This window comes from Bufo gargarizans, chromosome 10 (assembly GCF_014858855.1).
Source record: "Bufo gargarizans isolate SCDJY-AF-19 chromosome 10, ASM1485885v1, whole genome shotgun sequence".
NCBI classification, from domain to species: domain Eukaryota; kingdom Metazoa; phylum Chordata; class Amphibia; order Anura; family Bufonidae; genus Bufo; species Bufo gargarizans.
This window is the reverse complement of record NC_058089.1, coordinates 83,593,773-83,619,417: the sequence shown is the minus strand read 5'-3', so window position 1 is coordinate 83,619,417 and position 25,645 is coordinate 83,593,773. Positions and strand designations below refer to the sequence as shown.

The 25,645-nt window shown below is 45.8% G+C and overlaps 1 protein-coding gene across 1 annotated transcript in view; it reads right to left on the bottom strand.

Annotated features, from left to right (window-relative positions):
• Positions 1-941: 941 nt before the first annotated feature.
• The window catches only part of SMPD3 (sphingomyelin phosphodiesterase 3), a 63,536-nt gene continuing 38,832 nt past the window's right edge, over positions 942-25,645 (bottom strand). The window contains exons 3-7 of the mRNA XM_044270933.1: positions 15,804-15,959; positions 7,315-7,404; positions 5,541-5,604; positions 2,787-2,949; positions 942-1,336 (exon numbers count right to left, since the gene is read on the bottom strand). Coding sequence (XP_044126868.1) covers positions 1,235-1,336; positions 2,787-2,949; positions 5,541-5,604; positions 7,315-7,404; positions 15,804-15,959 — 575 coding nt within the window. The 3' untranslated portion in view covers positions 942-1,234. The remainder of the gene's footprint in view (positions 1,337-2,786; positions 2,950-5,540; positions 5,605-7,314; positions 7,405-15,803; positions 15,960-25,645) is intronic.

Genomic DNA, 25,645 nt, shown 5'->3' with positions numbered 1-25,645 from the left:
AGCTGTAGTATTTTAAGTGTTAAAGGTATTAAAGAGAATTTTACATTTAGAGATATCACTCTAAAATAATAGATACAAATTTTAGTTGATTCATGTTTCTACACTCTCTCCTTTGGTACAAGTCAATGAAACCATTGTTACTTCGACTTGCTACTCTAGAGTCATTAAGTATAGAAATGGTCTCCATCCCAAACCTCTCCAGTTGTTGACAAACCGCAGACTCTGGCCATGCTGGGTTTTAGGGTACAGCCACACATCAGGTTTTCTGGTGCAGCTTTGGAAGCCAAAACCAGGAGGGAATTCAAAAAAGAGGAGACGTTATATCTGCCCTTTATACTTTCTCTCCTTTTATGATCCACCGCTGATATTGGCTTACAAAACTTCATGCAGTAGCCTGACCATTGGCTGTACCCTTAGTTTCGCAATAGACAATGAGCCACAGGTTTTAGACCACTGATGTAGACCTTAGACCACTGCCAGCTTTTTTTTTTAAACGTGTCAATCGAATCTGTATTGAGAAAAGCAGGGTGATATTTTATTGTGTTTCTATAACCATTGGAAAAAAGTAAAGAAATTCTAACAAAGCCATTAAAAAAGTATTAGCCAGTCTTGGAAACAGGTTTCATAATTTGCAGTTCATGTTCTTGGATATATCCCTTTAAAATCGTCCAGATGAAATTGGCTGTTTTTATATATTTTTTTAAATATATTTAGTTTTTTTGTTTTTTTATTTTTTATGCAGAGCCTCATGCAATTATAGCGCATGCTAGTGGTGCTGTTCAGAACTACAACAAGAGCCTAAAAGTAAAAAGGTAAATGGTCCTCATTTTTCTTTAGATATACAAAGATTATGCCCAAAAAAAAAAAAAAAGAAAGTAAAAGAAACATTGAACAGCATATCACTTTTACAAACTAAATTGTGCTATATAGTGGTAAAAAAACATCTTGGTAAGAATGGCACTGGATCTGTTCTAGTTCTTCTCATTCTGATAACCAGAGAGTGTGGCTGGCCGGCTGCAGGATCTGCTCTGGTACCCAGTAGCACCAGTGAGGAAGCCTCTGAACTCCCTTCCTGTCCACTTCCTTCACGCAGTCCAAATGGTGGAGGACTCCAGTGGCTCCAATTAGGATGCTGGAGAAATCTCCCTGCTCCAGATTCTGGGACTTGGAGGAACCCCCTAGGCCATACTGTATGTACTTGCCCCACTAATACTGGCAGAGTCCACAGTCCCGCTTAAGACTCCTCTTCCCCGGTAGAAACAGTCACTCGCATTGCTACTGGCACATGGTCTGTAAGTCCAGCTAGTTGTGTAATAAAACTGTATTCTTCAATGTCCTAAAATAAGAGGAAAGTGTTAATTTTCTGTAGACCTCTATATAGCATTGTAAGCAAGATAACTTTCTATGCAAGCCAAAAGTAAATCAGTCATCGTAATAATAGTAAATGATGTACTGTACATAATATGATATAGGTGTATTTTTTCCTTTGCCACTTTGGGGGACCATACGACTGGGGAAAGTAACATTATTACTATTGGGAGCACCATATGGGGCATTATTACTACTTGGCACACTATGGAAGCTTTATTACTACTGAGAGGCACTATCAGGGGTCAACTGGCCATAGTACCTACTGAGAAATTTCCCGGTGGGCTGGTGCATAGGGGGCTGCCCAAGCCCTCCTTGGTGCCTTGGCTGAAGTTACTATAGGCTGAATATTATTACTACTATGGCAATATGGAAGCATTATTAATACTGGGGACACTATGGAGGGCTTTACTACTAATGGGGCACTCTGGGGAGCATTATTACTATTGGGAGTACTGTAGGGGACACTATTACTAATGTGGGCACCCTGGGAGATAATTATTACAATAGGTGGGACTTTTGGAAACAGTATTACTACGGGAGTGAACCTTAGCACAATATTAGCTTGGCACCATTTTTTTTTGGGAGGGGGGGCACTATGTTTGGGGCACCACTACTGGCAGGGTGGCTATTTGCTATTTGTGTGGCAATAAATATTAAAGGGGGCACAATCAGTACTTTCAGGGAAATTATCTGTTTCTGCATAAAATATTTGGGGGTATTGGGGAGTACAACAAGGCACAGTCTTGGGGTAAGCAGCATGGTGACACTGTGAGGGCCCCAGGTTTTGGATTTTGTGTTGAGATGTTAGGGAAGATAATGTAAAAGTTAATAACCTAAGATGTTTGTGTGACAAACTTTGCAGTGATGAGACTGGACGAAATCTGGGGTGAATGTAGATGAAGAGGAAAGAGAATGTCTACAATCCGAGGAGATGTCACTGGATGTCATAGGTATGTAATGCTGGATTCTCCTGTACGTTTGCAGCACTGAATGTAATTTAAAAAGTAATACCCATTCATCATGGACCCAAATGTGGTATCTGTCATCTTGGCAGTAAGATTAGTTTTTGTTCTTTATGTCAAATCTGAAGGCCATGCTTGAAACAATGGTGTTAGAATAGCCTTATTTGGTTAACATTTATCACTGATCACTTCCTTGGGGGTACTTGTTTGAAACTTCTTGTTACTAGGGGTACTTGGAGTGAAATGGTTGAGAAACGCTACTAGAGATCCACAGCATTACATGTTCCACTATGTGGGGTACTATATTTTCCCCGTGCTACCAAAAACCTTGGTGTGGCTCTGTGTAAAAACTGGGGCCTGCAGTGGTGCAGTTTGGACCTTAGAATATGGATCTGAGCTCCATGAGCCGAGTAATAATAGCAATAGCAGCAACAGACACATTTAGGCACTTACCACTTTCCATTCCATATTGAGTCCCTCTTCAGCATATAGCATATAATCAATTCTGCGCCCACTCCCCTTCAGTGGAACCTTTCTTGCTTTATGGTTGGGACAATGGTTCTTGCTGGTGGGATATACCAGATATTCCTTCCTGCCTTCTTCATTTTCTAGGACTCTAGAACATAAAAAGAAGTCTCCTGTTACCTATAGGCCTTTTTTCAACATAGCAGCACTGGGGACAAAGATTGCAACCAGGTCTGCACCGACATGAGCGAGGTGAGTACCTGTTCCCTGACTGCTGGATCAGGCAGCACCACATTTCAACATGCATATGGCCGTTGGTCGGCCGTTCCGTGTATTGGGGACCGCAATTTGTGGTCCCCAATGCACGGGGAACATCCATGCGGATTCCACAGATGGATCCAGACCCATTCAACTTGACGTTTGTGCGCATGAGCCCTTATTCAGACCCGTAGCAGAGGCCTCTGATAGTGGGTGAAAAGATGACATACGTCATCGTTCCTGTCTGCGTCATTCCCAGACAACACAAGTGGACGCATCAAGCAAACAAGGACAAGGAGGTTTAGAAATAAATGGTCGTGTTTGGGGCACTAGAACTATGACAATACTTTCAGGGGCACAACACTGTGTGGTAGTATTTTTGTGGGCACTACATACGGCACTACTATTTGTGTAGACACTACAGCAATACAGCGTTAGACCTCATGCTCACGGCCGTTGCATGGCCGTGGCCGTATTACGGCCTGCAAACAGCGGGTCTGCAATACATGGGCACTGGCCGTGTGCACCCCGCATCATGGATGCTGACCCATTCACTTGAATGGGTCCGCAATCCTGAAGGTCGGTGCGGAACGGAGGTGCGGAACCCCATGCACTAATTTTTTGCGGTTCAGACCGTCGGATGTGGCTCGCTGACCCCATTCAAGTGAATAGGTCCACGTCCACATGCGGCGGTCCTACAGTCTGCGGGCCCGGCACATTCATGTGCATGAGGCCTGAGGAGTTTTGTTGTTAGAAAGACTGGAGATGAGCTGTAAAAGGTGGGGGAGGTCATCGTTGACCGACTGGGTGGAGAACAAAAAGAAAAGAGAGCAACTGCAGTCAGAAAAAGTGTCACATGGGAGTCAATGGAATTGAGTGTTCATTTTTTCTCTGTGTCAGATTGTTTTTGCTTATATGGTGTGCTGCTGAACGAGAAGCGGTACAAACGACTCCCTGCATATTCTTGTTATTCTTCAATTCATACTGGGAGCTGTGGGAGTTTGATCTCTCTACCATCTTACCTTTGGTGTCTTATTTCTTAACTTCGCTTGGTTCCAGAGCTGTATTTATTTACTGTGCTTAGTTCTATTACCTTATTTATGTAATGAACTTTGGGGGTCATTTATTAAATAGAAATATGGCTAAATTAGACATATTTCTGGCGCAGAGGTCCTTTTCACCGCAATCTGCGACTTTTCCCCACTCATGACAGGTCTAAAAAGGTGGGTGTGGCGTGGGCGGGCTCGTCTCATTTACCATTTTCTACGCCTGGTTCACACCTGAGCGTTTTACAGCGCGTTCCTACGCGCTGTAAAACGCTCAACAGGTGAAGACCCATGTTTCCCTATGGGCATAGTTCTCACCTGCGTGTTTTACAGCGCGTACGAACGGGCTGTAAAACGCCCTACGCCCAAAGAAGTACAGGAGCTTCTTTGGGGCGTATTGTCGCGCGTTTGCGCCCATAGACTTCAACGGCAAATGTAGAAAATGGTCTAAATGTAAGACAGCTTGGAAGCTGTCTTACATTTAGAAGCGGCGGTGGTCCGGCGCCATAACCACCAGTAAAGGGCTTTATTAAGACCGGTCTTAATAAATGTGCCCCTTTGTTCTTAAACCATACTTCTGTATTGATCTTCGTTTTCTTACTGTATTTCCAGAGTTATGTTCTGGTACTTTATTTCTGTACTGGTCTTGGTTCTGGTGCCATATTTATTTATTTTGCATGGTTACATTAGTCATATAATCAGGTTGTTAAATAACTAACACATGAAGTGCAGAAAATCCAAGGCCCAATTCGCTCTTCAGTTATTTGGTCAGTTATTGTGAGCCAAAACCAGTAGTGAAGCCTCCACAGAAACCAGGTGGAATGAAACGATGTATACCTGTTCTGTACCTGGTTTGGGCTCACAATAACTGATGGAAATAACTGAACAAATAACTGATACTAGGCCTTCTGTTCCCTGATGAATTGGATTATCATGAGGACAGACGCATCAGTACCCTATGTTTCACTCCATAAAGGTGAGACAGGGGTTTGAAAAGTAATAGCCGATGTTACAGAGGTTGCACAGCTTGGTTTGCAATTTTTTGAATACCATTTAGGCGCACGTGGCATCGCTACTCTGTCTTCGCCATTGGGTAGTGGCAGGGGTGGGGACATGTCAGGCGCAGTGCCATCGGCCCCTGTAACCTGATCTCTAAGTGATCTGCTAACAAATTCGGATTTTATCAGTGAATTGAGAGTGAGTGATTCAGAGCAAGAAGGAGGAGGAAGAGAAGAAGTGAAAGAGGATTTGTATGATTTTTTGTAGACTTTGGTACCAGCCTTGTGAAGCTGACCGCACTGAATGAAACACAAGGGGCAACATACAAACCTTTACTGTACATTTCTGAATTTGCTATCGTACTGCTGGGGTGCTCCACATTCATTTTTTGCTAAGCCTGTCCAAGTTAACCAAATAACGTAGCTGATTAGTTACTCACTTCTGTAAATTGTCAGGAGTGCACACCTCCTCATCATAGAGACCTTCAGGATCCAGCAATGTTCCTGTGAAAGCAGAAAATCATATGTTATAACAGCAGAATTCAATATTGTACTAGCCTGGGGTGACCTCCTGCATAACCATAGCATTCTTTACAGCACTTACAATGAGGAATGAGTGAATAATTGAACTTATAAACATATTATAACATATTATTGTACTTTAGAAAGGTCAAAATAGCTGAAGCGTTCCTCCCCTCCCACTTCAGAACGAAAATTTTACATGGAAATTAGGCCTCATGCATAAATGTTTATGGATCTATAATACGATACCCATATTCCCGTACTTGCTCTGGTCCCATACTGCACCTCCATGCAGTGACGTGTAACTGTAAAGATTGCAGTTGTGACTGGCAATTCAGGAGCGCTCTGCTCAATCATAGAGAGAACTCTGCAGCCATTCAGTTATAGATGCACAGTCCTCTCTATCCCCTCCCTGAAATGATAGGGAAGGGAAAGGTGAGTAACCACTGGAAACCAGGTATGCGGCATTAGCCCGTCCCCTGCCTCACAACAGGGCTGATAAAGGAGTTGTGCATGGGGTTTTATATTTATGATCTATCCTCAGGATAGCTCTGGCACACTAGCCGATTAGCTGTATGAAGAGGAGGCGGCGCTCCACTACGCGTTGTCTCCTTTGCAGTGGTGGCGTAGTGTAATTACAAGTACTTGCTCCATTCAAGTGAATGGAGTGAGTCCTTGTAATTACACCCCACTTCCAAGATGACGGGCAGTGTAATGAACAGGAAGCAGCCCCACCTCGCCAAGGGGTAGGGGGGGGGGGGGTGACCCCTGCCAATCCGATATGGATAACCTATCCTGAGGATAGGTCGTCAATATAAAAAAACCTGCACAACACCTTTAACATTTACCAGCTCTCTACTCTAGACTACCAGGGATACTGGGATACCTTCACTCCCATAGACCACCAGAAAAACTGACAATAACCCCATTCACTGCTCTAGACAAGAAGATATACGGACATTATTTTTCTGTCCAAATTCCGGATACCCCATTAATTACTTTTCAGTGCGTTAATTGAAAACCTTTTTGGGAGCAGTAAAGATACATAATTTTGATAGGAGATTCTTAAACTCGGCAACTGAATCTTGGTATTTTTTTTGTCTTGGGCTTTGTCCTTTGTTCCTTATGGTCAACCCCCACCACTTTGAAATCTCCAATAAATGAACTGCTCTTGCCGCCAGTAGTGAATACTTTTATATAGATGGGGTGGCATGCATTTTTTTTGTGGGAGAAGAAGAGTTGGCAGCAATGAGCGGTGGGAATGGTGCATGCCGTAACTCACTCCTGGTGGTGCAATCGTCTGGTCATCTATCTTCTTGATACTGTAGAAAATTTGTCTTTGTAGTCCATCCACAGTACAGCTTTCATTTTGTATTCTGCTTTTGAAAAATGAATGACTGTTATGTGATTGGTTACTGTGGGTAACAGAGACGGGTTTTCTATTAGACAGTATCATAATTCTGCCCCAATGTCTGTCTCGCGCATCAAACCATGACATGACCACGCCATTAAGGGCATGAGCTCACGGTTAGGACCTTAACCATATTGTTAATAATTCCCCGTTTCCCAAGCATCCACCTCCCATACATCTGTTGCTCTTCATCGTTACTTGCAGTGTTTAGAGTTTCCTGCAGGGGGCACTGGTGGAAAATACTTAGCATTTCTTTGAGCCAACACACATGCACAGCTCACCTATTGCCCAGGGCTTCTCTTCTCCAGGGCCTAGCCTGCATGGATCCTTATAATGTGTAAACAGGGTATGCTGCTGCTCCAGCTTATCTTCTGCAGGATAAGACATAAGTTGGTTAGAGGCAGTGATTGTGTCTATTGCTGTCCACATCCCATCCAAGTTATATTTATTTTTTATTTCTCTCTTTTTTGCATTACTTTTTTCACACTGCGGTTAACTAATGCATTGTGTGATCACATCTCACAATGGCGTAATACATGTATGATAGATATACAAATCGAGTTTGCAGCAGCCTGTGCACAATGCGGCCGGCATCAGGATCCGCACGCAGATCATCACTAATTGCTGAGCCATACCTGTACAATGGAAACGATAGCATGTACACGTAGTGGCACGTACAGGTGCAGCCTGGCAACTAGTGGCCACCCGCATGCAGATCCTGCTGCTGGCCACATTGTGTATGGCAGCCTTAGGCTTGGGCTACACGGCGACATGTGTCACAGAAAAGTCACACAACATTTTTTATAGTGATAGTCAATGGTGTCGCACTGCGACATGTCACATGCTGCGACGCGACAGTCGCAAAAAATCCATCCAAGTTGTATTTTTATGAGACTGTCGCGCTGCAGCATGTTGCAGTGCGACACTATTGACTATCATTCAAAAAAATGTTGCACAACATTAGTATAGGTTGTACATTATTACAACCTTGTTTGCTGCCGCGTATCCCAAGCCTTATGCCTCATTCACACGTCAGTGTTTTGGTCAGTGATTTCCATCAGTGATTGGGAGCCAAAACCAGGATTGGAGCCTCCACAGAGATAAGCTATAGGGAAAGATCTGCACCTGTTCTGTGTTTAGAGCCGCACCTGGTTTTGGCTCAAAATCACAGAAGGAAATCACTCACCAAAACACTGACGTGTGAATGAGGCATTAGGGAGACTTCACATTTCCGTTTCACTTTCCGTTCTTCTGATCCGTTGGAAGAACAGAACAAAAAAAAACTGATCCTGTTGCACATTTGGCATCCGTTTTAGCCATTTCTGCCCTGCATGCAGTACTTTTTTCCATCTAATTTGGTGAATGGCTAGATACGGTTGTCTAACTCTACAGGGAGTGCAGAATTATTAGGCAAGTTGTATTTTTGAGGATTAATTTTATTATTGAACAACAACCATGTTCTCAATGAACCCAAAAAACTCATTAATATCAAATCTGAATATTTTTGGAAGTAGTTTTTAGTTTGTTTTTAGTTTTAGCTATTTTAGGGGGATATCTGTGTGTGCAGGTGACTATTACTGTACATAATTATTAGGCAACTTAACAAAAAACAAATATATACCCATTTCAATTATTTATTTTTACCAGTGAAACTAATATAACATCTCAACATTCACAAATATACATTTCTGACATTCAAAAACAAAACAAAAACAAATCAGTGACCAATATAGCCACCTTTCTTTGCAAGGACACTCAAAAGCCTGCCATCCATGGATTCTGTCAGTGTTTTGATCTGTTCACCATCAACATTGCGTGCAGCAGCAACCACAGCCTCCCAGACACTGTTCAGAGAGGTGTACTGTTTTCCCTCCTTGTAAATCTCACATTTGATGATGGACCACAGGTTCTCAATGGGGTTCAGATCAGGTGAACAAGGAGGCCATGTCATTAGATTTTCTTCTTTTATACCCTTTCTTGCCAACCACGTTGTGGAGTACTTGGACGCGTGTGATGGAGCATTGTCCTGCATGAAAATCATGTTTTTCTTACCTTGCAGACTTCTTCCTGTACCACTGCTTGAAGAAGGTGTCTTCCAGAAACTGGCAGTAGGACTGGGAGTTGAGCTTGACTCCATCCTCAACCCAAAAAGGCCCCACAAGCTCATCTTTGATGATACAAGCCCAAACCAGTACTCCACCTCCACCTTGCTGGCGTCTGAGTCGGACTGGAGCTCTCTGCCCTTTACCAATCCAGCCACGGGCCCATCCATCTGGCCCATCAAAACTCACTCTAATTTCATCAGTCCATAAAACCTTAGAAAAATCAGTCTTGAGATATTTCTTGGCCCAGTCTTGACGTTCAGCTTGTGTGTCTTGTTCAGTGGTGGTCGTCTTTCAGCCTTTCTTACCTTGGCCATGTCTCTGAGTATTGCACACCTTGTGCTTTTGGGCACTCCAGTGATGTTGCAGCTCTGAAATATGGCCAAACTGGTGGCAAGTGGCATCTTGGCAGCTGCACGCTTGACTTTTCTCAGTTCATGGGCAGTTATTTTGCGCCTTGGTTTTTCCACACGCTTCTTGCGACCCTGTTGACTATTTTGAATGAAACGCTTGATTGTTCGATGATCACGCTTCAGAAGCTTTGCAATTTTAAGAGTGCTGCATCCCTCTGCAAGATATCTCACTATTTTTGACTTTTCTGAGCCTGTCAAGTCCTTCTTTTGACCCATTTTGCCAAAGGAAAGGAAGTTGCCTAATAATTATGCACACCTGATATAGGGTGTTGATGTCATTAGACCACACCCCTTCTCATTACAGAGATGCACATCACCTAATATGCTTAATTGGTAGTAGGCTTTCGAGCCTATACAGCTTGGAGTAAGACAACATGCATAAAGAGGATGATGTGGTCAAAATACTCATTTGCCTAATAATTCTGCACGTAGTGTATACTGCCTATTGGTTGGCTTCATTTGCAACAGAATTTTATGCTTGAATTATGGTGCAACTCTAATGCAAAATGTTGTCTACTAGAGATGGCCTTGTGGTTCGCCCCCGCAGTCGTTTTGTGGCGAACTTTGCGCATTTGTGATTCGCCAAACATGCAAACATATGGCGATGTCCACCGGCGCCATATTCTTTTGCATTGCACCGAACTTTGACCCATGACACATCCATCAGGTGGGACAGGACAGCCAATTGAGATTTTTCAGCACATGGTTACACCCCCACCCTATAAAAGAACCTGATCTGGCAGCCATTTTACATTCTGTGTTTTGCCAGTGTAGGGAGAGGTTGCTTTGTGGAGCAGGGACAGGCTGTTAGGGACACCAAACGCTAGCTAATAGGGCGACAAAAGTCCTTTTAAGGACTGGTATAGGTGTCCTATCAATAGGAGTGATATACTGAGGGTGTGATATACTCATAATATACTTTCTAACATAGAAAGAATTATAGTGCATTTGTATTGTGCAGCAATCGTGTGCGGTTCTTCTGCGATACCGCAGCTAGATAGAGGTACAAATGCTATTGGAACAAATAATTGCAACGGGTCTGATATACCTGTTGCCCCCCAAAAAACTGATTGAGGGGTGTGATATACCTTCTTCCACAAAATACTGATTGAGGGCTGTGATATTCCTGGCACCCCAAATAAACAGGGTGGTTTAATATAACTGTTGAGGCAAAAAAATAATTGAGGGGTGTGATATACCTGCTTCCACCAAATATTGATTCAGGCCTGCGATATACCTGCTTCCACAAAATACTAATTAAGAGGTTTGATATACCTGCTCCTAGAGATGGCCTTGCGGTTCGCCCGGCGGTCGTTTTGCGGTGAACTTTGCTCGTTCGCGGTTCTCCGAACAAGCGAACATATGGCAATGTCCACCGGCACCATATTCTTTTGCATTGTGCCGCATTTTGACCCATGACACATTCATCAGGTGGGACAGGACAGCCAACTGAGACGTTTCAGCACATGGTTACACCCCCTACCTTATAAATAAACCCAATCTGGCTGCCATTTTACATTCTGTATTTTGCCAGTGTAGGGAGAGGATGCTGTGTGGAGCAGGGACAGACTGTTAGGGACACCAAACGCTAGCTAATAGGGCCACAAAAGTCCTTTTAAGGACTAGGATAGGTGTGCTATTAATAGGTGTGATATACTGAGGGTGTGAAATACTTATAATATACTTTCTAACATAGAAAGTATATTCTAGTGCAATTGTATTGTGCAGCAGTTGCGTGCGGTTCTGCTGTGATACTGCAGCTACACAGAGTGACAAACGCTATTGGAATAACTAATTGCAACTGATGTTATATACCTGTTCCCCCCAAAAGAAAACTGATTGAGGGGTTTAATATACCTATAATATACCTTCTAACACAGAAAGTACACCAGCTTCCAAATATTTAGGGGTTTGACATACCAGCTTCCAGCAAATACTCAAAAGGCGGTTCTATATACCTGTTTCCACAAAATACTGATAGAGTGGATTCATATACCGGCTTCCACCAAATATTGATTTCTCCTCCCAATTGTCCTCCACTCCACGTTCCACCGTGCCGTCGTCGCGTTTATATGGCAAAAGGCAGGTTTCCGTGGCCCAAATGTTCGAATGTATAAAGTTGATGATGCCGGATAACCCTCTTGCCCAACGGCTGACCGCTGGCTTGTCGGAACCGCTAGCCCGCTTCCACTAATACTGCTCTTCTATAGGGACTTTTTCACAGGGTCATTTAAAAAAATGATAGGCAGAGAAAGAGGCAGGCCATTTCACAGGGGTGGTAGGGGTCAGGCAGGTGGACCAGGCCGGAGCCTAAGTGTGAAGTTGGAGCAGGTGCGTGCGATTACGTCAAAGGACGCACCAGAGTTGGTTAAGTGGCTTACTCAGCCTTCTGCTTCTGCACCCTCCTCACTCTCTGCTGTGTGCACCCCCAAAGACACCACCACCACCACCACCATAGCCCCTCCACTCGAGTCAGAGGAATTATTTGCCCATCGATTCCCAGACCTTACCGATGCGCAGCCATTCTTGACATTGGATGAGGAAGCGGAGGTAGCAACGGCCGCCACCCAGCGGTCTGACGACAGTACCCAGATCAGCCCAAGGATGGACGTCCCCGCTGTTGCTGCCTACTTTGAGATCTCAAATATCAGTGATGGTGAAGGTGACGATGATTACGTGGGTGCCCACAAGAGAGGAAGAGGGGAGTTCAGAGGGAGAGATGGAGCAACAGAGAGGGAGGAGAAGAAGGAGAAGCAGGCAGAGCTCGCAGGGCACAGGAGGCAAAAATCAGACTGCAAATGTATCTGGAGCAAGCCATTCCACCATGCACGGTCACTTCTGGCGCTCCCAGGACGCCGACACATGGCTCCGCAGTGTGGGCTTTTTTTAACGTGTCAGCTGCAGACAATAGTGTTGCCATCTGCAGCCTGTGCTGTCAACGCATAAGTCGCGTTAAGCCCAACACTCACCTAGATACGACCGCCTTAAGAAGGCACCTGGCCTCCCATAACCGAGCCCTGTGGGAGCAACGCCAACAGAACCCACAAAGCCACACTCCCGGCGCTCCACGTCCTGCCTCTTCTCCTTTTTCCTCCCTTTTGTCCTCCACTTCACCTTCCACTGTGCCGCTGTCGCGTTCATCTGGCAGGAGGCAGGCTTCCATGGGCCAAATGTTAGAGCGTAAAAATTTGATAACGCCGGATAACCCTCTTGCCCAATGACTGACCGCTGGCTTGTCGGAACTGCTAGCCCGCCAACTACTGCCATATAAACTGGTGGACTCGGAGGCCTTTAGAAAAATGTGAGGCCATTGGCACACTGCAATGGAAATATTTCTCCCAGAAGGGCATCCCAGAGCTATATTGCCTTGTTTAGTGGCAAGTGAATGTATTTCTGGCACACAGACATGTGGTCTAGAAAACACGGGCAGGGAAGGTACATAACTTTTACTGACCACTGGGTGAACCTTCTGACAGCCGTCAAGCATGTAACCCGTGGCTCCTGTGTGGATTTGGTGTTACCGCCAAGGAATGCATGCAGGCCTGCCTCTTCTTCTCCTGCTCCAACTCCATCCTCCGTCTCCCCCTTGGCTGACTCCTTCTTTTCCACTGCTACCGCCTCTATCGCTGCGCCCCACAGGCTCCCCAGAACCTATTTGATGTCCCAGGTGAGACGTTGCCATGCTGTGCTGCGGCTGTTGTGCCTGGAAGCCAAGAGCCACACCGGTCCTGCTCTGTGGTCACAGGCCGATCAGTGGCATAACCCCGCTCAATTTGACAGTTGGTAAAGTGGTGTGCGACAACAGTGCCAATCTGCTTAGCGCGCTGAAACAGGGCAAAAAATGGCACACGTCCTGAACTTAGTCATGCAGCGATTCGTTGCTAAATACCCCGGGGTCCAGGGCGTCCAGGAAAATCTCTGGCCATGGCTCGCCTGCTGACGTTCAGCGGCGACACTACTTGCCCATCAAACGTCTGATTTGTGACTGCCCGACACGCTGGAACTCCACCTTGTATATGCTTGATAGGCTGCTCCAGCAGCAACGTGCCGTTAACGACTACCTGTACGAACTCTGCAGCAGGACAGGTTCTGCGAGCTTGGTTTCTTTTCATCGCGCCAGTGGCTGCTCATGAGCGACACATGCAGACTTCTGTGGCCATTTGATGAGATCACCAAACTGGTCAGTCGCAGCCAGGGCGCCATCAGTGACATCGTACCTTACGCCTTCTTTCTGGAGCGTGCATTGCGTCTTGTCATTGATCAAGCCATCAAGGAGCAGGAGCTGGAAGATGAGGAAGTCGCAATGCTGAATGAATTCCCAGGGAGGGCTAATACATCTGAGACAAGTCAGCAGGAGTCTGAAGGGGATTCAGAGGAGGATGGTGGCTGGGGGGAGTAGGAGGAGCAAGAAGAGCAGGTTTCAAGAAGGACTCTAAACTTTCCGAGGATCCCTGGTGTTGTCCGTGGCTGGGGGGAGGAGACCGAGGACGACTTTTTCCTAGGCGATGAGCAGGAGCCAGGACGCTTCCAATTTACTGCAAATGGGTGCCTTCATGCTCCAGTGTTTTAAGAGGGACCCCCGTATAAAAAGCATAAAGGGCAAGGACCAGTACTGGGTAGCAACGTACTTAGACCTCCAGTACAAACACAAAATGGCAGACATCAGAGGGCTGTCAGAATGCAGCATTTCCAGGCCTTGCTGCGAGAGATGCTGCATTCTGCTGTTGGTGCTGGCAGAGGATTTTCCACCCACAGAGAAACAGGTGCGGGTACCAATCCTACTGCGCCTGCAAGAAGAGGGCGGTTTGAAGATGTGTTGGTCACTTTGGATATGAAATCATTCTTGCAGCCAACCCATCGACAGCCGCCCTCTGGATCCAACCTCAGGGAAAGCCTAGACCAACAAGTGTCCGACTACATCAGGTTAATGGTCGATGTGGACTCTCTGACAAGCGAGGAACCCCTGGACTATTGGGTGTGCAGGCTTGACCTGTGGCCAGAGCTGGTACAATTTGCCATGGAACTCTTGGCTTGCCCCTCGTCGAGTGTCCTGTCCGAAAGGACGTTCAGCGCAGCAGGGGGAATCGTGACCGATAAGCGCACTCGCCTAGCTCACGACAGTGTGGACTACCTCACATTTCTAAAAACAAATGAGGCACGGATCTCTGAGGAATTCAACACCTGTGACGACCACGCGTAATTGAATTTACTCATGCCAGCCTACAAATATCCGCCACCACCCAGAACAAAGAATGGTCCTTGTCTTATGTATATACAGCGGCATAAAAGGCCTTTTCTGTCAGGTGAATGCCTAATTTTTGGAGCCTGTACTCCAGTGGCCTACAGTAAAAATGTTATCCAGTGACCGCCTAATGTGCCTCCAGCCACATCATCACAAGTTCTTTTCTGTCAGGTGAATGCCTAATTTTTGGGGCCTGTACTGGCCTACAGTAAAATGTTTAGCCAGTGACCGCCTAATGTACCTCCAGCCACATAATCACAAATTCTTTTCTGTCAGGTGAATGCCTTATTTTTGGGGCCTGTACTCCAGTGGCCTAAAAAAAAAAATTTCCTAGGCTCCAACAGGGCACTTTTTTGAGAATTTTCCTTTAAGACACATAAAAATGGCCCCTGATTAAAATACATATTTTTTGTGGGAATTGTTGCCAATGATCCCCCTCTGGTATGTCACTGTTCATGTTGTGGGACTATTTGTGCACTTCTAGTAAGTATTTGGTGGCTGCAAATATGACAAAGGTTTTTCAGGTTTGCCTGCCATTAAAGTCGATGGGGCCCGCCGTGAACGCGCGGTTCACAAACATTTGATTGCAAATGCGCGTTCGCGAACCGTCCCGGACGATGTTTGTCCATCACTATTGCCTACTAAGCCACTCCTCATTCCCGTTAACCATGCCCCTTGTCAGGCTAGGCTCAAATCATTTCTCTCAACCTCGAAGTGCTATCTTGGCACAATTTACACCAAAATCTAGATGTTAGTCAATATGTGTCAATGACTAACCATGTGCAATAGAAAAGTTTTTTTCTATTGACATGAAAGCGGTGATGAATTAGATTTAATTGAATTGAATTTGTTAATGTTACTGTTTCATGCCATGTAAATATACCTGTAGCTGTCTCACAAATGTCAGTTCTGGTGCCAAGTTTTTAGCTTTTGACACATTGATACATAAGGACTACTATTTTGGGGCCCAGTGTTTTTCTATGTAGTTTTAAGTTTTAATTCTGAACTCCTACCTGATGAGCAGTTGTCAAAGTTAAGGTCCCCACAGATTACATCAAAGGCCACCAGCTCCTCCGGGTTTGCGGCACTAGAGGAGGAGGTAGATTTTCGGAATTCTGACATCCACTCCAGGAGCGAGTCAAGCTGCTCACATCGGATCATTGCGTCGCCTAAGAAGAGAACAAACATTTTTTATTTTTGCAAATCTTTCAGGGGCTTTGTGACGTGTATGGCGCAATTCCATTTACAGAAACCCTAGAAAACTGAAGTCAATAGTTGTTACTGTGACAATTCACCATGTCAGTGAATCACTGACCTCATGTTAGAGAAGTGTCCAATAGAAGAAGAATTGCCACATGCCGTTTGCTGGAGGTAGATTTTCACAGTTTTGTCTAGTCTATACGAATCGCTGCACAACGTTTTCTTGGCCCAGGGGCCACAATGTGAGATTTTACTTCATGAAAGGGCCACATAAACCTTATCTTATATTGTATATCACAAACTTAAAGGTTAAGGACACTTTCGGAAGCATTTTTTTTTATTATTGCATTCTGCTTATTTTGGGCTAAAAATCAGTTTTTCAGTTGGTCTTTTTTTAAATTTTTGTCTTCTACAGCTTTGACTCTAAGTATATCTGCAGACGATCTTGCTTTCTTTTTTTCAATGAATCGGTCAGAGAACTGTGGTGATGCCTGGATCTTTAGCTCTTATCTCTAAACTCCTGACGGCTCCTAAGCACAAATTTAAGCTAAATTCTTATCAATTTGAGTGTTATATGTAAGATGCTCAAGAATTGTTATTTCATGGGGAACGCAAGTGCAGCGATCCCGCAGGGCGAGAGCCGAGAGGAGTGGAATAGTAGTTGTGGCACTAATAAGAGTTGTTTACCGTGACTATCCTCACTCCAATGCTTCCTGGGCCAGGCAGTGAATCTTTCCTCAGGGCACATCCTGGACCTTTTGGGGGCTCCTGTCTGGTGTTAGAGGAGATGCCCTTGATGTTAGGTAGTTGGGTGCAAGGCAGGAGGGCAAATTTAGGGACCGTCGGATGGATGGCCTGTTGTTTGCAATAAATAAAGTCTCTCTTTACTGAATTGATACTGGGAGTAGTAGTTCAAACAGCAGCAATAGACACAGTTCTGGAAAATGTTACAGAGTAGGCTTTATCCGATAGTTGTGTATAGGAAGTAGGAATGATGGTAGTTATCCTCTCTGAGTCTCACTCTAAGTTCACTTTGCAATCTTCTCAAATAACCACAGGCATGTAATTCTGTCCTCATTAACTCTTTCTGCATGTCCTAGTTGCTGGGTGCAGACCTTAGACCCGAATGGCCAGTCTATCTCAAAGTGTGATGGGTGCCAAAGCAATATACCCTTTTCAAAGCAATAAAGTCTTATTGCCATAAACGTGCAGTACCTTACTGTCTGCATCCAGCACAGCTGGGATGGTTTTATGACCTTTTATGAATGTCTGTTCTTTTCCCCTCAGTGGTAGTCTCTAAGTTAGGGCTTATGCACACGACCGTATTTATTTTGCAGTCCGTAAAACACTGATCCTCAAAATATCTGTGTGCATTCCGTATTTTGTGAAAAGGAACAGCGCGCCACTAATGGAACAGTACTATCCTCGTCCGTTATGCGGACAATAATAGCACATGTTCTATTTTTTTGCGTAATGGACACGCGGACATATGGAAATGGAATCCACACAGAGTAACTTTAGGTTATTTTGCGCACGCATTGAAATGAATGGTTCTGCATACTGTCTGCAAGTAAAATGGAATGGATACGGAAAGAAAATACGTTCATGTGCATTAAGTTGTTCTCTGGTAGCTTTTCAGTCTCAGAAATGGTGTTTCCTGGTTAAGGCTACTTTCACACTAGTGGCAGGACGGATCCGACAGGCTGTTCACCCTGTCGGATCCATCCTGCCGCTATTTCGCCGTGCCGCCGCTCCATCCCCATTGACTATAATGGGGACGGGGGCGGAGCTCCAGCGCAGCACAGCAGTGCAAGGCGAAAGGCCGCCAGACTAAAAGTACTGCATGTCCGACTTTTTAGTTCGGTGGCCTCTCACCGCGAACTGCTGTGCTGCGCCAGAGCTCCGCCCCTGTCCCCATTATAGTCAATGGGGACGGAGCGGCGGTCCAGAGAAATAGCGGCAGGACGGATCCGACAGGGTGAACAGCCTGTCGGATCCGTCCTGCCGCTAGTGTGAAAGTAGCCTAAGGGCTGTTTCACATGAGCGGATGCCGTGCGTGACATCCGCTCCGTGAATGACAGCCAAGACCCGATGCGAACTGCAGAAGCACGGAGCATTAACATGATTGATAATGCTCCGTGCCTCTCTGTGATCTCTTTACTACGAAATCACAGTGACACCTTTATCTCACTGTGATTTCGTAGTAAAGAGATCACAGAGAGGCATGGAGCATTATCAATCATGTTAATGCTCCGTGCTTCTGCTGTCCGCATCGGGTCTTGGCTGTCATTCACGGAGCGGATGTCACGCACGGCATCCGCTCGTGTGAAACAGCCCTAAGGCTTCTCTTTGGGATTACTTGTCAGGAGCTCTCATATACAGGTCCTTCTAAAAAAATTAGCATATTGTGATAAAGTTCATTATTTTCTGTAATGTACTGATAAACATTAGACTTTCATATATTTTAGATTCATTACACACCAACTGAAGTAGTTCAAGCCTTTTATTGTTTTAATATTGATGATTTTGGCATACAGCTCATGAAAACCCAAATTTCCTATCTAAAAAAATTAGCATATTTCATCCGACCAATAAAAAAAAATGTGTTTTTAATACAAAAAAAGTCAACCTTCAAATAATTATGTTCAGTTATGCTCTCAATACTTGGTCAGGAATCCTTTTGCAGAAATGACGGCTTCAATGCGGCGTGGCATGGAGGCAATCAGCCTGTGGCACTGCTGAGGTGTTATGGAGGCCCAGGATGCTTCGATAGCGGCCTTAAGCTCATCCAGAGTGTTGGGTCTTGCCTCTCTCAACTTTCTCTTCCCAATATCCCACAGATTCTCTATGGGGTTCAGGTCAGGAGAGTTGGCAGGCCAATTGAGCCCAGTAATACCATGGTCAGTAAACCATTTACCAGTGGTTTTGGCACTGTGAGCAGGTGCCAGGTCGTGCTGAAAAATGCAATCTTCATCTCCATAAAGCTTTTCAGCAGATGGAAGCATGAAGTGCTCCAAAATCTCCTGATAGCTAGCTGCATTGACCCTGCCCTTGATAAAACACAGTGGACCAACACCAGCAGCTGACATGGCACCCCAGACCATCACTGACTGTGGGTACTTGACACTGGACTTCAGGCATTTTGGCATTTCCCTCTCCCCAGTCTTCCTCCAGACTCTGGCACCTTGATTTCCGAATGACATGCAACAGTCCAGTGCTGCTTCTCTGTAGCCCAGGTCAGGCGCTTCTGCCGCTGTTTCTGGTTCAAAAGTGGCTTGACCTGGGGAATGCGGCACCTGTAGCCCATTTCCTGCACACGTCTGTAAACGGTGGCTCTGGATGTTTCTACTCCAGACTCAGTCCACTGCTTCCGCAGGTCCCCCAAGGTCTGGAATCGGTCTTTCTCCACAATCTTCCTCAGGGTCCGGCAGGGGCGGGCTGGGCCGGGGGGCAGGGAGGCAATTGCCCCCCAGGCCGCCCTAAATAAACGGCCGCTGGGCCGCCGGTCTAAAAAAAATAAAAAAAATTTTTATTCTTCAGGGCCGCACGGCCGATCACCACAGGCGGCGCGGCCCTGGATGTCATTACGGCCGTGCTGTGGGGCAGGGGAGGGAGAGGCGTGTCCCTCCCCTGTTCTTCTGATAGGCTGCAGGCACTAATGCCTGCAGCCTATCAGAGGCCGGCTCAGGCAGCGCGATGACGTCATTATCATCGCGACGCCTGAGCTGGCAGCACACACACACAGCAGGGACACAGGCCGGCATCGCTGCTGATGGAGGTAAGTATTTTTTTTTTTTCTTCTTTGCGGGGGGCTGGCACTATGGGGGGGGGGAGATCTGGCACTATGGGGGGGGGGAGATCTGGCACTATGGGGGGGGGGGATCTGGCACTATGGGGGGGAGATATGGCACTATGAGGGGGGGAGATATGGCACTATGAGGAGGAAATCTGGCACTATGGGGGGCACTATAGGGGGAGCTGGCACTATGGGGGGCACTATAGGGGGAGCTGGCACTATGGGGGGCACTATAGGGGGAGCTGGCACTATGGGGGGCACTATAGGGGGAGCTGGCACTATGGGGGGCACTATAGGGGGAGCTGGCACTATGGGGGGCACTATAGGGGGAGCTGGCACTATGGGGGGCACTATAGGGGGAGCTGGCACTATGGGGGGCACTATAGGGGGAGCTGGCACTATGGGGGGCACTATAGGGGGAGCTGGCACTATGGGGGGCACTATAGGGGGAGCTGGCACTATGGGGGGCACTATAGGGGGAGCTGGCACTATGGGGGGCACTATAGGGGGAGCTGGCACTATGGGGGCACTATAGGGGGAGCTGGCACTATGGGGGGCACTATAGGGGGAGCTGGCACTATGGGGGGCACTATAGGGGGAGCTGGCACTATGGGGGGGCACTATAGGGGGAGCTGGCACTATGGGGGGCACTATAGGGGGAGCTGGCACTATGGGGGGGGCACTATAGGGGGAGCTGGCACTATGGGGGGGCACTATAGGGGGAGCTGGCACTATGGGGGGACTATAGGGGGAGCTGGCACTATGTGGGGGACTATAGGGGGAGCTGGCACTATGGGGGGGACTATAGGGGGAGCTGGCACTATGGGGGGGACTATAGGGGGAGCTGGCACTATGGGGGGGCACTATAGGGGGAGCTGGCACTATGGGGGGACTATAGGGGGGGCTGGCACTATAGGGGGAGCTGGCACTATGGGGGAGGGCTGGCACTATGGGGGGAGGGCTGGCACTATTGGAGGAGCTGGCACTGTGGGGGCATTTCTTACTGGCACATTATGGGGGGGCACCATGGGGGAGAGGAGCACTATGGGGGTAACTGGGGTCTCTAAAGGGGCCTTTTGTATTGGAACATTATGGGGGGCACTATGGCATTTGGTGGCACTAAGGGGGCATTTTTTACTGGTACATTGTCGGGGAGAGGAGCACTATAGGGGCATCTGCTGGGGGCACTAAGGGGCATTTTTTTACTGGCATATTATGGGGACACTATGGGGAAGGGGGAGAAGAGCAGTATGAGGGCATTTACTAGGGCACTATATAGGGGTATTTTATACTGGCATACATTTTGGGGACATTAGCTCAACTGCGGGCACTAAGCGGGGGTATTTCATGTACTGTCATATTATAGGGAAAATTAGTACTACTAGGGGGTATTATGGGGAGCTTTACTACTACTAGGGGCTATGAAGAACATGATTACTAGGGCACTATAGGGGCATTATTACTACTAAGTGTGCTCTGGCAGAGAATTATTTCTATTGGTGGGATTTTGAGGAGCACTGTTACTTTGGGGGCACCCTGGCATAGTATCAGCTTAGCACAATTATTTTTGGGGGACATTATCTTTATACTATTAGTGTCTGGGCGCAGTTATTTTTTAGAGCACTGTGTGCCAATAATTGTTTAAGGGGGCACTATCTGTGTGGTAGTAGTATTTCCAGGCGGACTGTTTCTGCAGTATAGTATTGGGGGCATAGCGAGTACAGTATTGGGGGCACTATCTGTGTGGTAGTAGTATTTCCAGGGGGACTGTTTCTGCAGTATAGTATTGGGGGTGGCAGGAAACTAATGTCTGTTTCTCAATCTCTGCAGAGAAGGGAGATGGCAGAAAAATCATCATGGCGGTCTGGTCTGAATGGAGAAGATGAGGAAAGAGAACGTCTACAACAAAGGTGACATCACTGGATGTAAGAGGTATGTGGCGCTATGTAGGAGAAGAGATGCTCCGGCTCCTCCACCTGACATCTGCAGAAGGAGGATTCAGAACTGGGTGAGGATGACGAAAGGGGGCAGCAGGCCACGGGCAGGTGGCAGATGGTGGGGGGAACCACAGGCCTTGAGCAGGATCAGGGTAGGGAGGAGAGCGGAGGAGCTTCCTGGCTGTAGCTTGTTATATAAGCAGGCAGTGCAGCCAGGACGGCCTCCCCTCTCCATATGATGTGTAGAGACAGGCCGCAACTATAGAATGTCAGCTGTAAAGTGTGTGTTGGGAGTGGCCTATTATATGTAGGAGGGGCTTTTAATGATGGGCGGGGCTAAAAATGGGCCACTTGACTAGATTTGCCCCCCAGGACTAAGGCTGCCAGTCCTCCCCTGGGGTCCGGTCACCTCTTCTCGTTGTGCAGCGTTTTCTGCCACACCTTTTCCTTCCCACAGACTTCCCACTGAGGTGCCTTGATACAGCACTCTGGGAACAGCCTATTCGTTCAGAAATGTCTTTCTGTGTCTTACCCTCTTGCTTGAGGGTGTCAATGATGGCCTTCTGGACAGCAGTCAGGTCGGCAGTCTTACCCATGATTGCGGTTTTGAGTAATGAACCAGGCTGGGAGTTTTTAAAAGCCTCAGGAATCTTTTGCAGTTGTTTAGAGTTAATTAGTTGATTCAGATGATTAGGTTAATAGCTGGTTTAGAGAACCTTTTCATGATATGCTAATTTTTTGAGATAGGAATTTAGGGTTTTCATGAGCTGTATGCCAAAATCATCAATATTAAAACAATAAAAGGCTTGAACTTCTTCAGTTGTGTGTAATGAATCTAAAATATATGAAAGTCTAATGTTTATCAGTACATTACAGAAAATAATGAACTTTATCACAATATGCTAATTTTTGTTAGAAGGACCTGTATAGGTCTTGCATCTAGCTCTGCTCAGCTAATACTCTCCACTAGTTAGGAGGTGGGACCAGGCCATCACTCTGGAAACTGGGCTGACCCTGCTAGTGTTAACTGTTTGTTGTCCATACACATCTATTTGGGATACACAGTGCATAACAAATAAGTGTTTTTAGCATTACATCACAACAATTAACTTTTAGCAGTGATCCGCTGGGTCACTGCACATGTACTTACTAAAATAGACAGAAAGATGACAGGCCCGCTTTAAACAATGGAAGGTGGTTTTTTGCCCAAGTGTAATTATTGGCTCTCTAGTCATCTGTGCCTGTAGTTATTTCAGCTTCCAAGCAATGTAGAGTATTGTTAAGTAAGTTATTATTTTATCCTCCGATGCTGCTGTTTACACATCTTCTAGTTATCTGTTACTACTCCCTAAGGTTTTCAGAAAGGATATTGCGGCTATTATATGTGTTGTCAGCTGTTTTCCACATTGACTGAAGGATGTGTATGTTGTACTTCCTAATGTATGTTTATTTTATCGTCAGGTCCATTTTCTATATTATTGTAGTCACTCTTGTCCCACTCAGGCAACGCTCCCATAAAATAGCCTCCTTTATTGAAACACAATGTACCTGCCATCTATACATTTGCAGGCCTGGACATTAAGGCTACGTCTACACGACTGCGACGCAACAGTCGCAGAAAATCCATTCGAGATGACGAATAAATTTTCCCTGAGATAACAGTAAAAAAAGAAACATACCAACCTCATCCATTTGTGCGCAAAGCGGCTGTCACGGCCTACTTGATTGAAAATAGCACGCAAAATCTTGCACGGGGTGACGTATGACATCAGCACACCGGCCCGCTGGCTGGGCACAATGGCGTCATCAGTGATGACATCATCGCACCCGGCCAGCATGATGACGTCATCATGTCACCAGTCACCACATGAGATTATGCCCGGAGTCTTCAATTAAGATGGCAGCAATGCCCTCTACACGAGCAAATGGATAGGGTGAGTATTTTTTTTTTATTTCTTATTTTTACCCTGATTAACCCTTGAAAGGCCTCAATGGTAGCCTCAGATGCCACGATCAGCAATGAACGCTGCAGCTGAGAGGTTCAATGACACGGGGCGGCTCGATTGCCGTTCCCCATTATTTTGCCCTCCACATACAAAGAAATGCACTTCGTTACAAAATCACGAATCAAATTTCTTTGTGAAATTCGGCAAATCAACAAATCAAATTTTTCATAACTTTGCTCATCTCTACCTACGACTAAAGAACAAGTAATTAGTTAAAATCTACCAACTATTCAGACGTCCAACAAATGAATCCATAAGGAGAATCAGTTGCATATATGAATATTGATATAAAAGGAAGACTGAATAAGCTGCTAGCTCAGAGGAGCACTGCCGATGTCAAGCCGTCTTCGAGTCCAGCGCTTACACATGCCTACAACAGCCGCTCCACTTAGGGCCGTCTTTGATATTGATTGGACCCTGGGCAAGAATTGACTTGGGCCCCCTGGATCCCGCCTTTCCACACCATAGCACGCAATCACGCCCTCCACCACAACACACACACACACACAAAATAAAATCCACACACCTCGTAGAGTAGTAAACTTTAATAATGATGAGTGGCACTAGAGGTGTTCCTTGGCAGTAATGTAAATACTGCCTTTTTTTCTGAAAAGTCAGTGCTTACATTAAAAAGCTTGCAGAGACAAGCTATAGACACCAGAACTACTACTTTTAGCTGTTGTGGTTCTGGTGAATATAGTGTCCCTTAATATAGAGAAAAAAAGAATCAGCACAAAAGTATCAAATAAAATGGCTGTATCATTTTTCAAAAAATTTTAAAAGCTGAATTTCTGACACAAATATATAGTATTTTGCTAAATACTTTTTTATTTTTTTTACAATGTGCAGATAGTACTGTACTACTAACCCCTCCATCCACCCCTACATACAGGGTAATACAGCGCCACATACCTCTTACATCCAGTGATGTCTCTTTGATGTAGATGTTCTCTTTCCTCATCTTCTCCTTTCAGACCTTCAGACCAGACCACCATTTTTCAGCCATTTCTCATCTCTGCAGTTTGACAAACAAAATCTGTGTTTACTACTTTTCCATCATCCTCCCATATTCTGGACAAATCATCCTACCACCCCCAATACTGTGCCACTGTGTTCCCCAATACTACACTGCAGAAACAGATAAACCCCCTGATAATAGTAGTACCATGCAGATAGTGCCCTTCAATAATTACTGGCACACAGTGCCCTAAAATAACTGCGCCCAGCAAATAGTGCCCCTGACACTAATAGTGTAAACATAATGTCCCCCCAAAATAATTGTGGTAAGCTGATACTGGGCCAAGGTGCCCCCACAGTAATAGTGCTCCCAAAAGTCCCACCAATAGCAATAATTCTCTGCTAGAGCACACATGGTAGTAATAGTGCTCCTACAGGGCCCAGTACCCCCAACATGTCCCCACTGTGCCCCAGAAGTAATAATACTCTCATAGTACCCATACTAGTAATTATGTTCCCCATAGACGCCCAGTAGTAATAAAGCCCATCATAATGCCCCCAGTAGTAATAATTCTCCTTTTAATGTGCCAGTGAAAAAAATACCCTCTTTTAATGCCCCCAGTTGAGCTAATGTCCCCATAGTGCCCCATAATGTGCCAGTATAAAATACCCATATATAGTGCCCCCAGTAAATGCCCCATAGTGCTCCTCTCCACCCTTCTTCCTAGTGCCCCCCATAATGTACCAGTATAAAATGCCCCACATAAAGTGCCCCAGTAGATGCCCTCAGTGTCCCCCATATTTTGCAAGTATAAAATTCTCTTCTTAGTGCCCCCCATTAATGAGCCCATAGTAATCCTCTCTCCCCTTCCCCATAGTATCCAACATAATGTGCCCCAGTATAAAATACCCCTATACAGAGCCCCTCATAAAATACCCCTTCTTTGTGGCCTCAGTAG